The 12,493-nt window shown below is 37.0% G+C and overlaps 2 protein-coding genes across 8 annotated transcripts in view; one reads left to right on the plus strand and one right to left on the minus strand.

The window, feature by feature from the left end:
• The window catches only part of nek11 (NIMA-related kinase 11), a 247,266-nt gene that overhangs the window by 167,627 nt on the left and 67,146 nt on the right, over positions 1 to 12,493 (plus strand). The window contains exon 17 of one of the 4 annotated variants that reach the window (XM_073926503.1): positions 200 to 653. The exons of the other annotated variants lie outside the window; for them this stretch is intronic. Within the exon in view, the coding sequence (XP_073782604.1) occupies positions 200 to 229 (30 nt within the window). The 3' untranslated portion in view covers positions 230 to 653. Of the gene's footprint in view, positions 1 to 199; positions 654 to 12,493 lie in introns of those variants that run through there. 4 annotated transcript variants of the gene reach the window in all.
• cpne4a (copine IVa) overlaps positions 6,308 to 12,493 on the minus strand; it is a 122,300-nt gene continuing 116,114 nt past the window's right edge. For all 4 annotated transcript variants that reach the window (XM_073926510.1, XM_073926511.1, XM_073926509.1 and 1 more), the window contains one exon: positions 6,308 to 7,114. In XM_073926510.1, coding sequence (XP_073782611.1) covers positions 6,983 to 7,114 — 132 coding nt within the window. In that variant the 3' untranslated portion in view covers positions 6,308 to 6,982. The remainder of the gene's footprint in view (positions 7,115 to 12,493) is intronic.

Genomic DNA, 12,493 nt, shown 5'->3' on the forward strand with positions numbered 1-12,493 from the left:
GTAAATCAAAAAGTTATAAATTACCGTGAGATATTATTGGTACTTTCATTAAATAAAACCATCCAACATTTGTTCTTTCCAAAGTTTACCCAGCACCCAGTTTTTTTTTTATTTATTTTTTATTTTTTTAGAAATGGGACATTTTTTGGCTGGTGTTCACAGCCTGCAAAACATGTTTTTTTCTTTCTCTGTATAACAGATGCTGCTCACAGAATCACTCTGGACTTGATGAGCAGATTTACACACACTGCAGAAGAAAATGATGCTATTGAACTGGGACTTCATTTCTTTTGATATTCATACTTTTTATTTGAAATTCTCTTCTTGAAAACCACAGCGCAGGCCATGACAGAAACACAATCTGAAGCAATCAGTGACAAAAGCTCTTGAGAAAGCATTGGTCTAATGATGTGGGATCCTGCCGTTTGTCCTCGAGTGGCAGATCAATGATGGACCCAATAAAACACAAATGACCCGTGCGGGCTTTTAGGGAGTCACGACATGCTCTTCTTGATTGAGAACAAATGAGATAATGAAGTGCAGAGTGCCACTGAAGCCTTCCCAGACTAATATGCGGATGCAGCTTTAACACATTTTCTTCACATTATGCTCAATAATAATAAAAAAGATGTGTGGTACTGACACATCAGTCATAAGAACAGTTTTTTTTTTTTAGATTTACAGACTTTTAGAGAGCAGTGCTATGAAAATTACTAGAAAACTTTTTTTCTCCCAGCATGTTGTGTGGGTTTCAAAGTCAATATTCCATTCTTTTTCTCCATAATTTGGAAATCTTTAAAAACAGACCCTTGTAAGCTCCAGGGCTTATACCAGTTGTATTATATGTCAGTGGTGAGAAAATATTTTCTAAAAAATATGAATAGATTTATCTACAGTTGAAGACTAAAGCATAATTCCTGTGAAATATACTTTTTTTTTAAATATAGTTTTCACAAGTGATGTTTAATGAAGAGGTTTTATTCAACACATCTTGAAGCGTAATTGTTTTAATTTCTCATTTGTACACTATAGTACATTTTACCTGTTATTTATTTATCTTGTATTTTAGTTTTTAGCCTAACGTGAAATTTAAAGGCTCAACTAGGACAACTAGGCAAGCTTAATCAGGCAAGTCAATGGACAACAGTGGTTTGTTCTTAAGGCAATCAAAAATTATAATTAAATTGGCTAATAATAGTGTTTGATTTTATTATTTTAATAATAATGTTTATAATATTGTTTGAATAATATTGTTTTGATTTAGTTTTTTAAATTTTTTAAATAAATAATTTTGTAATTTAATACATTTGTATGTAATATTACGTGAAAAATTAACTTTTTATAGTTTTAATGATCAGATGAGATATGAACGTGACACCATTGTCTTTAAGCACGCTAATTAGCCAGACCTTTGACTACAGGAGCTGTTAAAACGGTTATCTAAATTAACTTGATGTAGGCTAAATGTATACATTTTTTTTGCATGTTGCAGTCATCAGATGTGCAAACTGCAAACAATAATATATAATGTAATAATATATTTTTAGAATATTAATATAATTATTATAAAGATGCTTGGTAAAAATACATGGTACTTTTTTTTTTATAATAACTTAAAATCAAAAAAAGAACATCTTGGAAATCCACTGACAGATCTACTGACAAAATTGGATTAATGCTTTTGTTGCTAATGCTGTATGTTTAAACATCCCTTAATCAATCAATCAATCAATCAATCAATCAATCAATCAATTAATCAACATTTGTTAATCTAGGTTCATTTCTAACAGAAAATGTACTGGTAACTTTCTGCCAGGAAACAGATTTTCCTGTGTTTTTTACATGTGCATTATGTATGATTGAGGACCCACAGACAAATGCTGATACATGTTGTGTTTAATGTTTACAGAAAATTGTCTCTTCACATTGCAGATAATGAGCACGTCTAGCAGTTTCTAAAATACTGTTCTCAGCTCTGTGAGGCAGAAACTGCACACACACACAAACACAAATCTCATTAGAGAGTTTGGTGAATCACATGTGAAATTTAAGATGACACAGTCTTATTCCAGCATTTAGTTGTAGTCAGTGGGTGTTGCACTTTCCAATATCTGTGCACTATTTTCAATTATTTTCGTATCTATATTTCAGTTCACTCACAGGTGTGAATCACTATGTTTTTAAAAAGTAAGAGTCATTTACATTACATTATTTTAATCTAAAAACTGAAGTGAACTTTTATCTCTTTTGCTTCTTCATTTACCCAACTGCATTCTTCTTTAATATAACTATTTGTAAATGTAATAGCTCTGGAACACTTTAAACCTAATATTTAGCATATGGATATTGATCCAGTGTGTTTAATCTGCTTTTGTTGTGTACATCTGTGATGAAGCTGATCGTATTGCAGTCCATTTTGCTGCGTACTCCTGTATTGACCTTATTCTTTCTAATAAGCGGACGCAACCATTGGAACTGAATTGTCTCGAGACTTCTGGTCTCATTTTCTTCCATTGATTTTTAGCCATAAAACAGCTCATTATGCTGCTTGATGTTGCAAACTGGTATTTTCTTATATGTTTTTTATATATACATTGTCAAAAAGACTCTTGTTTGTAGAGCAAGTAGCTTTTTTCATTTGTCATTTCTAGTCATTTCTCCCATAGCCAAATTAATGACAAGCGCACTTAAATAAATTCTCTGCAACTCTCACATGGTCACCCACTGAAGCTAAGCAGGACTGTGCTTGGTCAGTACCTGAGATGGAAAAGCTAGGTTGCTGCAGAACGTGATGCTAGTGAAACCAGCAGCGGGCGCTCAACCTGCAGTCTGTGTGGGTCTAAACGCCCCAGTATAATGACTGTATTCTGCTCAGTGAGCAACGTCTTTCAGATGAGACGTTAAATAGGGGTCCTGACTCTCTGAGGATGTTAAAAATCTGCTTTAAAAAAAAAAAAAAAGAGTAGAGGTTTAACCCTGGCATCCTGGCCCAATTTGCCCTCTGTCCATCATGGCCTCCTAACCATCCCCATATGATTGGCTTAATCCCTTCTCTCCACCAATCAGCTGGGTGTTCTGGCGCAATATAACTGCTGTTGCGTCATCTAGGTGGATGCTGCACACTGGTGGTGGAGATTCCCCCCAATGTGTAAAGTGCTTTGAGTGTCTAAAAAAGTGCTAATGTTAGTAATTTTAATTATCATAAGATATATTTCATTTTAGAAAGGTAATCCTGGGTAAATAAAGGGAAATTAAACAAATAAACAATGTGACATCGTCAACTTGAATGCTTTTTCAGCTGTTAGTTGTTTAGATGAATCGTTTTCACACATGGTTGGTTTGATAATGTGGTTATCTTTACCATCCTGATCTCACGAGGAAGCGTGACTGTTTTACAGTATGTTTTGTCAGTTTATTGGCTATTCATACAAATTTATATAAGTTTAGTCAAATGAAAAATGGACGTGTGGCACCCAACCCCTCCCCTAAACCAAACAGTCATTGGGGGATGAGGAAATCCTACTAAACTGCACGAATAAGATCCTTCAAATTCATACGAACTAGCCACTAAATCAAATAGTTACAAATTGTCATGAGAAAGCTTTGTTTTTACGCAGCTTTTTAAAAACATAAAATAACTTATTTCTGTTTTTATTATTTTAAATAAACCCTAACAGTTCATAAAGCTGATTGTTTTCTCATTCTGAACCACAGATTTGAAAATAAGCATTTAACATTTTGGCATAGGTTTTTTCCTTAACCTTTTAACTCAGGGATGTCAAACTCAATTTAACACACCTGATCAACCTAATGGAGTCCTTCAGGCTTGTTTGAAACCTACAGGTAAGTGTGTTGAGTCAGGGTTGGAACTAAACTGTGCAGGGCTGTGGCCCTGCTTTAACTGCCTGCTTCACCAAATGGTTGATCATATTTTATGATCATGTTTTAAATAATGGTTTACGCACACAACATAGTTGGTTTACAAGAAAATCAAACAAACATAATTCTGTTGCACTGCTACACTTGATTTTGGTTTTACAGTAAAAAACAAAACAAGAAAACGTGTTAAATGAGAATCTGAAATATTTTATGGCATACTTCAAAAAATAAAGATGACCTCATATTTTTCATAGTATATGTATTGATTCCGGAACTTTTACCATAAACCGACATATCAACCATTTGGTAGAGGTTGATATTTTAGAAATTATAGGATGTGTTGGAAAAAAAAAATTCATCACGTGAGTTAACATTAGGAATTTAATAAATGCTGTCCAAAAGATGCAGTATAAACGTTTGACACCCAGTGGTTGAACTAGGTATTGCACGCCTGGTTCAAAACACACACACAAGCGCAGGTTGCCAAAGTGACGACCCTAACAATAGCTAGCCTCACTATCGAGATTTAAGTTGTGTTCTAAATAAAAGCAACGGCACACGACTGAAGGAATATTTTCCATATTAAAAGGACATTTATATATTAGAAACGGCTTCTATTTCTTGCAGCTCAACAACAGGATAAACTGTGATCACCTCGGGTACACCTCATGTGCTTTTTTCAGTGTTAAATGCTACCAATGTGAGTTTGAATGCCATTTCACGTGACATTTATTGCCCTACTACTGAAAGCAGAAGCAGATAAAATAAACCAGTTGAAATTGAACTTTAGAACTGTGACCCAGTGCAAGCCAACACATATCAAGTGATTCAGCATGTACATTTAATAATGGTAAAGAGGTTTAATATGTATTAATTATATTGTAAATCTTACCATTTCATTGAAGTGCAGTAAGTGCACTATTCTGTGCTTCTGAATGGCTGTATTTAGATTTATGTCATATTACGGGCTTACAATGTAATCTGCTCACCTAATGTTTACGCTCATAATATTCATATTATTTGCTAATTAATTACCTCATGTGGAACTCTGAATCTGCATCTCATTTCAGAGGCTGCGACTGAAATGCAGTAGCAGACTCTGAAATGAGATGCAGTTTCAGAGCACACTTTGAGAGCCTTCATGACTAAATGAATAAAATACTCTGTTTTCCACCAAGGCAACCCGAGTGCTGAAATATAATTAGCTAAACTGGCATTGCGTGGATTAAATGACCAAAACAAAGACTTTTTTTTTTACTTTCCTAAATATCTGCAAACATATTATGGTATTTGTATGCTTTAGAACAGGGATTCTCAATCGGTGGGCCGCGGCCCACTAGTTGGCCTCAGCGATTCTGCAGGTGGGCCGCAAGATAGCTTGAAATTAATTAAAATATTATACTCAAATTATTTGATTTCATGCTACATATGTCATAATAAAATGATAGTAATGGCATTTTCCATCTATGATTGAACAGGCTAATTTAGACAGTGCAAAAACAGCCTCACTGTTAATTACAGACATAACTGTGGCTTAAATTTCCAACCACTGCATGTCAACTAGGACTACGCTCTTAGTTGTATAAGCAGTCACGCAAATGTAAAGGTAACAACGATTAGAGTTAAAATAACTCTCACGTCTGCGACTCATAGTGTATGGCACAAGTCCATTGATTCACAAACTGTGCGCTGTCTTTGTGTGACCACTTTAAAATATCCTCATAGTCAGGGCCGGAGCAAGCTGAATTGGCGCTCTAGGCAACGAATGATCACACTGCCCTCAACCCGAAAGCAAAAACGAAAGTGACTGGTTCACGGCTGCCTAATACTAATAAAACGGGCCGGCCCTGCTCATAGTTGTCCAAATTAATGCCCTGCGAGTGTTTTTTTAACAGACACCCACCTGTACAGGAGGATCTAGCGAGACTCTGTGGTGTTCCAATTATGTCCGGCTACAAATCCAACCGTCTTCAGATCGATGTGTTTCAACAGATTTAGAGTGTTTTCATCATATTTTACATTTAGGGTTAGGTTGTTTATTTTAATGGATATAAATTGATAGATGAATAGAAGTCAGTCTAATTCAAAGCAGCAGCAGTTTTTTCAGGTTCAGGTTTCAGGTAATCCTGTCAGGTTCTTTTACTGAAGAAAAGGCCCAAATACTCTGCAGTTGTAAAGAATAACTAATGTAAAGAATTTAGGAGCTTTGAATGTTTTGCTAATAAATAAAGCTTTAAAATAATCATTTTAACTGACAATCAGTTTGGGCCTTCAAAAAAATGTTTGGAAAAAAAGGTGGGCCTCGAAGTGAGAAAGGTTGAGAACCCCTGCTTTAGAAGAGCTTTACAAAGTTACATAGAGCAGCTTTAACTATTGAAAAAAGCTGTACATTTTTGGTTTGGTTTCTTCAGAAGCCACACGAAGAATGAACCATTCATAACACAAACTTTATTTTCAAACAATTTGTTACATTATCACTCAGTTCTACCAAAAAATACTTCATTCTAAAGTCTTATTTGTGGACATTTTCCAGAAGAGCAGCTTCACATGAACTCAAATAACAGGCCCCGAAAGGAACCGATAGAAAAACGATGTCGGTTTATCATCAACATGCAAAATACAAACATGCATCTGGCCCTGCATCTGCAAAAAATAAAAATAAAAAATAGAGAGAAAGAGAGAGAGAGAGAGAGAGAGAGAGAGAGAGAGAGAGAGAGAGAAAGAAAGCCTGAATGTCCACAGACAGTCTAGTTCAAATAGCTATTCATTCTCTAAGATCCAAAATGCTTTACAATGTAAGAACATTACGAAATTTAGCAAAATCTCATTAAACCTTTATATAAAAGAAAACAGATAACCCATATATATATATAATTATTTATTTCAGCTAATCCCAGTCATCATGCTTTCAGTAAGATGTTTTTGCTTCTTTGTAGTTGTGTAAGTCTGTACATGTCGACATGTACATAATAGAAACAGTAGCATTGCAACACCTATGCAAGCCTCACAGGCTACGCATGCAAACAAAACAAAGTGGAACAGATTAGGCTTCAAATTCACACAGACGTGCTAGTTTTTCGTAAAAAGAGGAGAGCAGGTCGCTTCAGTGACCAAACGTTCTGGAAGACTCAAACTCGCTGGGGCACTTGGGCTTGATCCCCTTGCTGTTATAATAGTCCACCACCTGGTTCGGGACTTCAGCTAAGACACTTTTTGCCAAAGCAGCAGGAGAGGCCTGTGTAGAAGAAGGAGAACAGAAACAAACATAAAGCATTCGCAGGGCCATTTATTCCTTCTGCCATCTGCTGCAGCGCTAATGATGTGTGAAGATACTGTACTTGCTGAAAACCACATGCGCCGTGATGAAAAACATCCTGACTCTTGAGCAAAAGCGACTTGTGTGACTCAAAGCTGAGGGAAAATCAGAGAGCAGACGAAGCCTTCACCCCTGCTGGACGATTAGAGGACATGCTTAGATGTACTGTGCAGAGATACGGCGGAGATTGGGCTATTGATAGAGAGCATGTTTGCAAAGGAAACACATCTTGGCAAATTTCCTGGGAGGATCCTGATAAATGGCACTTTGGCTTTTGGGGACAATCCGCTACAGTTAACACAAGTCACGTCAAAGGTATAGATTTTGTGTTTAATATATTGACTGCTGTACTGTAACTCTTCTGGCAGCTGCTGTTGTAAATAGAATTAATTACTGAAAATGGTTCAAATTAGTGTCACACATGGTTGTGAGACATAAATGGATTGATTACACACACACTATATACACTGTATAAAATATCCGTTAATTAAAAGTGTTTTCTGTTTATTTACTGTAGTGAATTACATTATGGGAGCTTGATCTCTGCTCTGTCGAATTTGGATGTTGAAAATGCAACTCTACTTTTATGTAGGGATGGCTAAAGTGAAACTGACATTTCGACACAGTGTCAAGATCCCGAAGCACCAGTGTTCCAAAACACTGCACCGAAGCATGATCCAAAACACTCAGGTCACATAACTAAGGTAATTCGAAATACCCAGGTCACATGACTTATGTGATTCAAAACACCATGGCTGTTTCTCAATTTCAAGAACGCAGAGAACGGACTTGGGGAGATGTTTTTGGGGAGACCAGTCTTGCCAGGTGTCCTCGGAAGAACAAACTGGTGAGACCGCGAGAAGAGAGAATGCGTACTGTGAGAAATGAGATGCTGCATTCTTCCTGATGGTCACATGACCTTCATGTTTTCAATAGAAAATTATTTAAACATTACAGCATTCATACAACAATTTATTGTTTTCCCCTTTTCAAAATATATACTATGTATAAAAACATTATAAATACACTCTGCACAATACAAATAAAACAGATTTTAATCCGAATTTTAGCAAACAAACACCCTTAATGTGTTTATTCCTTTATTAAGATGTCCATGGTAATGTTTATATTCACCGGTTAATTTACGAAAACTCCTGAGGTATATAAGTTAAATCTCTGAATTTTAATAATAAATTTAAAAATATAAATATAATATAAATAAAATGCTGCTGTTCCCACCTCCAGTCGCAATGACTTTTGGGACTTCTATACCGAGATCGGTGCTCAAGTCAGCAAAAGAAGTTTCACGCGTCCTCTGTTCTTGCCTTCTTGAGTATTGAAAATGAACTTTGGCAGCTGATGATGACGTTACACGAGAACACGAGGACGCAAGTCAGTTGAAGAATGCATATTGAGAAACAGCCCTTGTCACTTGACTACAGTGATTCAAAGCATTGGGCATTTCAGAAGCGTTTCGAGACCTAGCGAATCTTCGTTTGATTGACAGCGTCGGAAAAAAATCTCCTGTAGTAATCACCCGTGTTCGAATCCCAACTTGCACAAATACTCTGTAATTATGACTTGATGTATTTTATTATTGTTACATTTTTATGACCAAACCAAGAATATTTATTCAAAAAGTATTCTTTCGGATGTCAGGCCAATGTTTAAACAAAACACTTTACAAGAACATTCATTCATTTTCTTGTCGGCTTAGTCCTTTCTCGGGGTCGCCACAGCGGAATGAACCGCCAACTTATCCAGCAAGTTTTTACACAGCGAATGCCCTTCCAGCCGCAACCCATCTCTGGGAAACATTCATATACACTCATTCACACACACACACACTCATACACTACGGACAATTTAGCCTACCCAATTCACCTGTACCGCATGTCTTTGGACTGTGGGGGAAACCGGAGCAACCGGAGGAAACCCACGCGAACGCAGGGAGAACATGCAAACATCACTCAGAAACGCCAACTGAGCCGAGGCTCGAACCAGCGACCTAGAAACCTTCTTGCTGTGAGGCGAACGTGCTACCCACTGCGCCACTGCGTCACCACTTTACAAGAACAGAGCATTTAAAAATGACCCTGGATCAAACCCATTACCTCTGCACGCTAGTCTGAACTCTCACCGCTTCACTAAATCATTTGAAGCCTCAACTCTACAACATGGGGTTTAAAAACTCAATTTGCGTAACTGTTTTTTTTTGCTGAAGCTGTTCCAGAGCAATACATAAAAATGACCTCTAGGTGTCACTGTAGAGACGCGTTTCGAAACGTTTCGAAGCTTTGACAAATTTGCTTCGAATGCTTCAGTGTTTCATGAAGCCTCACTTTGCTTACCACTATTTTTATGGACATTTACTGTAAGTAGCTTTAAATAATGTGTAAGAAACAATATAAGTCTGTATTATAACAGGAAATGTACTGCCAGTTTATTACAAGGTTTACCATGATATACAACTCTGACCAAGACAATGTATTACTTTAATAAAAATGTCATACTAGTCACTTTTTTGAATAGTTCAAGGGTAAAAGTTGTTGGAAGAAAGATCAAGGTCCCGTAATGCAATTCAAATGCATAATTATTTAAAAAAATATCAATCACAAAACACAGAATATTGCTAATTTATGGATATGTTTTGCAGTGTACAGTATGTAATGGGGAAACTCTTTTCCTGAAATCTTTCCCCATTATTGGAGACATCTTGTCAGTCGAGAGACAACACTAAATTGACACTTTTTAGGCAATGTGTATTTTAGGTATATTATAGTAAGGAAAGTCCCATCACATGTCCTGAATGAATTAACAGGACTTCTAGATCTCCTGGGAGCAAAATAGAAGACGATCAGAGAAAGTGTAGATAATATCTCATGTAAAAATGTAGTTTTACAGCTTTCCTTTAGATTACTCCTTGCTTTATCAGGGCTCATCACAGCGAAACGATCTATCCCATCAATCTAAATGAAGTTATATGTGTGTTTTTGTGTATGTAAAGTACAAATATCTGTTCTAAATAGGTAATACTGAAGTAAGAATGAGTAAAAAGTAGCCCTTTTAAAAGTACACAAGTGTAGTGAATACATATATTCTTACTCTGGGAATTTGCTGTAATTATTTGATGCACGCACATGCCCGCAGGCACACACTGTACATGCACACATAAAAGGTGTTGTGTGAAAAAGTGTTTGCCCCCTACTGATTTCTAATTTTTTGCCAGTTTTCACACTTTAATGTTTAATAATGTCAAATCGATTTAAATACTAGTCAAAGATAACACAAGTAAACACGTCATGCATGCAGTTTTGATATGAAGGTTTTTATTATTAGGGGAAACAACGTCCCTTTTTTTAAGGAAAAGTCTTTGGCCCCTAATCCTAATAACTGGTTGGGCCATTATTAGAAGCAATCAAGCCTTTTGGATAACCGTGGAGAATCTGTGGAGGAATTTTGGCCCACTTATCTTTGCAGAATTGTTGTAATTCAGCCTCATTGGAGGGTTTTTCAGCATAAACCACCTTTTTAAGGACATGCCACAAGCCATCTCAATTGGATTCAGGTCAAGACTTTGACTGGGCCAATCCATCATTTTGCTTTGGATCATCGTCCTGCTGCAGAACCGAATTTTGCTTTAGCTTCAGGTCACTAACAGATAAACAGATATTCGACCTTTCAAACTGTAACACACTACTCTTGAGTACTTTTAAAGGGCTACTATTTGCTCCTACTGTAATTATTTTAGTATTATCTATTTCTAACCGATTTACTTCTACATTCTACACTACATTTTTGATAAGTTATGGTTGTTTTGATAAGTTATGGTTGTTTTACTTAAGTATGATCTTTCCACCTTAGTTCTCGGATGACATTTACACTTATTTTACACCATATCCATGCTGATGTTTCATAACTAGTTCACAATCTACTTGTAAATCCTGGACTGGGTTATGCGCTTGCACTTTTGTTTGTCACTCTGGAGTTTACCCACTCCGGAGTCTGCGCATGTTTCTCTGCGTTCTGCGGTTTGTTTTCCACCGGGGATGACAGTAGATGTGGTAATTAATGGAGCAGTCAAACGAAAGGTTATTAGATTGCTGAAATGTGAGCCAGAAAGCGAGGAGGAGGAAGGAGGGAGTAATTAACCAGGAGAGATTCTCCTCAGAGGTGCTTCAGACTTTATAAAGATGCTGTGTGAAAACCTCTGCATAGCAATGCATTGATTAAAGGCCACGATCTACAGTTCAGTTCAGCCGCGTGTGGAATCACTTTCACTTACAGATTAGGTGTGAGGTTAGGAGAGGTTTTTTTAAAGGGACAGTTCACTTGTTTGAAAATCTTTATTTTGTTAAACACAAAATAACATTTTGGGCGTTACAGTGGCGCAGCGGGTAGCATGATCGCCTCACAGCAAGAAGGTCACTGGTTGGCATTTCTGTGTGGAGTTTGCATGTTCTTCCCGTGTTGGTGTGGGTTTCCTCTGGGTGCTCCGGTTTCCCCCACAGTCCAAAGACATGCAGTATAGGTGAATTGAATAAGCTAAATTGGCCATAGTGTATGTGTGTGAATGCAAAAGTGTATGTGTGTTTTCCAGTGTTACTTTGTGGCTGGAGAGGCATTCGGATAAGTTGGCGGACTTATCCACTTATTCCCGCTGAGGGGTAGGGGTGTCCCAATTCTCTTTAGCTTGAAGGTGTAGGGCTAAGTGGGAGGGGTGAATAGCCCTCAATTTTTCAGGAGCACACTCAAACCAAGGGGTACAAAAATTTCCCAGAATACACCAGCCACAACGGCAGGATAGTTACACCCGGAAGTAAGGAGATACACAAATTAGTATTTTTGTATGTTTAGTATGTTTCCCAGACATGGGTTGCGGCTGGAAGGCGCGTGCTGGATAAGTTTGCAGGTCATTCTGCTGTGGCGACCCCGGATTAATAAAGGGACTAAGCCGACAAGAAAATGAATGAATGTATGAATATAGCTATGATAACATAATATATGTCCTCAGTGATTTCCTGAAGATAAATATAAAAAAAAAAAACAATGGGAATAACTACAGCCGTTGCGATCGTCTGATCTCGTATGAAGCAGGAGTTCGCGATGACATATAATGACGTGCGCAGGTGCTGTAATGCTGTCCCAATTCTTAGGGGTAAATTTTGAAGCGCTTCCCCTTCACATTTGGTTTTAGGGGCCAAGGGGAGGGGAAGGGGTACAAAAATAGAATTGGGATTGGGTGTCTGCTAAGCACATATAATTTACAATCTATAATGATATTTATTTTTTTATTTA

This window comes from Danio rerio, chromosome 16 (assembly GCF_049306965.1).
Source record: "Danio rerio strain Tuebingen ecotype United States chromosome 16, GRCz12tu, whole genome shotgun sequence".
NCBI lineage: Eukaryota > Metazoa > Chordata > Actinopteri > Cypriniformes > Danionidae > Danio > Danio rerio.